This window comes from Triticum aestivum, chromosome 5A (assembly GCF_018294505.1).
Source record: "Triticum aestivum cultivar Chinese Spring chromosome 5A, IWGSC CS RefSeq v2.1, whole genome shotgun sequence".
Classification (NCBI taxonomy): domain Eukaryota; kingdom Viridiplantae; phylum Streptophyta; class Magnoliopsida; order Poales; family Poaceae; genus Triticum; species Triticum aestivum.
The window spans coordinates 530,984,314-530,987,675 of record NC_057806.1 but is presented as its reverse complement, the minus strand read 5'-3'; the positions used below and the strand labels follow the sequence as shown (position 1 = coordinate 530,987,675).

Sequence of the window (3,362 nt, the reverse complement as noted above, 5' to 3'; positions counted from 1 at the left end):
ACTCGTGGTACATTCCATCCGGGCCGGCGGCCGGGGCCGCGCGCCATGCTTATTCTATTGCGCCACTGTTGTGCTGTGCCCTTTTCCGTCGCAACATCAGCTGCAGCAGCCGCCCGCCGCGTTGCCGTGTTGGGTGCCTGCCTACCCCCCTCACTCACTCACTCCCTCGGCTGTGCCTGTGCTTGTGCTGCAAACTCCAAGCTTGTTTTGAGAGAGAGAGAGAGAGAGAAGGGGAGGGGAGGGAGCAGGCAGGGCAATAAATGGCAGCTTTGGTGCGCGCAGGCACCATGGCGGCGTAGCAGGCCCTCTCTGTCGCCTCACCGTCTTAACTCGCACGCGACCCCCCCCCCCCCCCCCCCCCCGCTGCCACGCGGACTTTTACTCCTCCTCATCTCCACCTCCTCACCCTCCTCCTCCTCCCCATCCTCTTCTCTTCCCTTCCCATCGACGAGGCCAGCAGCCGGACATACCGCAGTACGTAGGTAGGAAGATAGCGCGTACTCCTACACGAGCTAGCGCATGGCCAGGGCAGCGACTGTAGATAGAGTGAAATAGAGGGAGATCGGCACGGCGGCCTATGGATTTGGGCGCATGGCGGGCTTCCCTCTAGGCACAGGAGGAAGCGGCCGCGACAGCTCCGCGTCGCCGCCCGGCGTGCACCCGTCCGACGCGTCCACCTTCCTCTACGCCACGCGCGGGGGCGGCTTCCAGCTATGGGGCCAGCCGCAGGACCAGCAGCAGCTCACGCACCCCTTCTACGCCCCCAACCTCATCCGCTTCGCCACCGATGACCTCCCCGCAGGCGCCGCGCAGTCGCTCGCCGGCGCGGCCTCCTCCTCCTCCTCACGCGGGGCGCGCGCTGCCGCCCTGGCCGGCACCGGCGGCGGCACCAGCTGCCAGGACTGCGGCAACCAGGCCAAGAAGGACTGCCAGCACCAGCGCTGCCGCACCTGCTGCAAGTCCCGGGGCTTCGCCTGCTCCACCCACGTCAAGTCCACCTGGGTTCCCGCCTCCAAGCGCCGCGAGCGCCAGCAGCAGCTCACCGCGCTCGCCGCCTCCGCCGCCGCGACCACGGGCGGGGCTGGCCCCTCACGCGACCTCACCAAGCGCCCCCGCGCTCGCCTCGCGGCCACCACGCCCACCACCTCCTCAGGTACGTACTATATACCACGTACGTGGTGCAAAACCTACACCTTCCATGCCTCCATGCTCCCGGATCTGACGCTAAAACCTGTGCTTTTTGTGTGTGCGTGTGTAGGGGATCAGCAGATGGTGACGGTGGCGGAGAGGTTCCCGCGGGAGGTGAGCTCGGAGGCGGTGTTCCGATGCGTGCGTCTCGGGCCGGTGGACCAGGCCGAGGCGGAGCTCGCGTACCAGACCACCGTCAGCATCGGCGGCCACGTGTTCAAGGGAATCCTCCACGACGTCGGCCCCAGCAACGCCCACGCCCAGCTGCAAGCTGCCGCAGGAGGCAGCGGCGGCGGAGGCGGCGACTACCAGTTCCGCCTGACCGGCGACGTGTCCCCGCCGAGCACGGGCGCGGAAGCGGGCGACGCAGGCGGCGGCAACAACCACAACATCGTCGTGTCATCGGCTGTGGTGATGGATCCGTACCCGACGCCCGGGCTCTACGGCTCGTTCCCGGCCACCACGCCCTTCTTCCACGGCCACCCCTACCAGAGACAGTGACGACGCACGGACGCACGTCGACGGCGCCTCCCGCTGTAACACCGTGCCTCCACCCAACCCCTGGTTTCTTCGATCTGTCAATTGATGCATAAATTGATGCTCCTTCCTTCTCTAGAGCCTAGCTATAGCTTAGCTTAATGAGGCCCCGTAATTTAGACCTTTCTAGCTCTTCTTGGGAGCATCTGAGGCGATTAGTCAGTGACATACCCTGTCAGAGCAAATGATTAGAAATCTGACAGTTAGGATCCCGGGAACTAAGCGTGATTTCTTGCACTGCTCTAGCTTGTTTTTTTCTTTCCGGATCTTCAATTGACAGTGTTCTTAACAATCTTGATTTTCCTGCTACTTCTTTCATCAGAGCAATAATATATGATGCTAAGGCTTCTTTAAATTTACTTTTACCACGACGTACTACGTAGCCTCTTCTATTTATCTGTCTTGCACAAGGTGCGACCACTCGGCTTTACTACTCGTTTTCCCTTTGCTCTTCAAAAGCTGCGCCCTAGAAACCTAGTCGACTTTACTTGGTAGCTCGTGGATCCAAGATACTATGTCGCGTCCTTCGCCTTAAGTTAATGGCGTGGTTCTGTTAGTTTTATGGCTAGTACTATATTAGAATTTGGGAGTGAGCCATTGTATGCTCATATAGGAGAGAGGAATGCAAGAAAGTTTGAGACCAAATGATCAGTTGATTGGGAGCTGACCGATCGAGCCATGCGATGATCCCTTTGCTTGATTTCGGTGTTTGTTTTATGTTTCCGAGCTTAGCAGGTATGAGGGGGAATGATTGATTGGTGGCTCATTCATCTCATTTTTGTTTTCGTCATCTATGGCATGAACTTGTTGATTTGTTTTTCCACCACCTTAGATTGCAATTGCATTGGGTACCCAGTTCTGTTTTTTTAATAAATTTATAAGAGTCATCTCACAAGAAATGATGAAGTTTTTTTTTACCAAAATAATTATATCCGTTAGTGCTAGCAAACGTACCATTGCAGTTCATTTCAATCTCTAAGTCTGCTTGTGAAAAGCTACGATTTGAGTACAGTAGTAGTATTAACAAATTATGTTATTTTATCTGTATATTTACTTTTTAAGAAATATAATTCGTGTTTGTGAATGAGAAAATCCATGTGTCTGCATGGCTTTTAGCAATAATAGTAGTGGGGTACATAAGCCGGCAGTTTTGATATTGAAGTTAGAATTTGAAAAATAATTCTACACAGCAGGCTAAATAAATTTGATGATGGGTCGTGTAAACTTCCAAAATTGCACATGCGTACTAAGCCTTTAACTTCTTAATACCTTAATTTCTCTTTGAAGCATAACATGTTTTTTCGTCAAATAGTGTTACTATTATAATGCATGGAGGTTCCTTTGTATATGCTGCCTTTCAACTTGGTCGATTTCATTATCTCAAAAGAGAACTTGCTCTATTTCAAAGGATGCAACATGTGTATATTCCGCTGAATGCATTTACCTTAATTTAGTAAACTAATAGTAGTAGATTGGCCAAAATTATTGACACCTGGGATCTTTTTGGGTTTAAAGCTGCACCCTAACTTAATTTCATTGTTTTGATAATACATTTATCCTCTAATTTTCTTCATAATAATGAGTTCATGAGAATAAAAGTTCATGAATGGAAATGCTGATTCTTAAATTCAATGTGA

General features: G+C 52.8%; 1 protein-coding gene across 1 annotated transcript; it reads left to right on the top strand.

Annotated features, from left to right (window-relative positions):
* Positions 1 to 358: 358 nt before the first annotated feature.
* Positions 359 to 2,080, top strand: LOC123104535 (protein SHI RELATED SEQUENCE 1). Its single transcript, XM_044526405.1, has 2 exons — positions 359 to 1,153; positions 1,259 to 2,080. The coding sequence occupies exons 1-2, from the start codon at positions 592 to 594 to the stop codon at positions 1,687 to 1,689; spliced, it is 993 nt and encodes a 330-aa protein (XP_044382340.1). The 5' UTR covers positions 359 to 591; the 3' UTR covers positions 1,690 to 2,080.
* The last annotated feature ends 1,282 nt before the right edge of the window (positions 2,081 to 3,362 follow it).

Coding starts and splice junctions, on each gene's coding strand:
- LOC123104535 (XM_044526405.1), top strand. CDS start 592: ATGGCGGGCTTCCCTCTAGGCACAGGAGGAAGCGGCCGCGACAGCTCC. Junction 1,154..1,258: donor CACGCCCACCACCTCCTCAG/GTACGTACTATA, acceptor GTGCGTGTGTAG/GGGATCAGCAGATGGTGACG.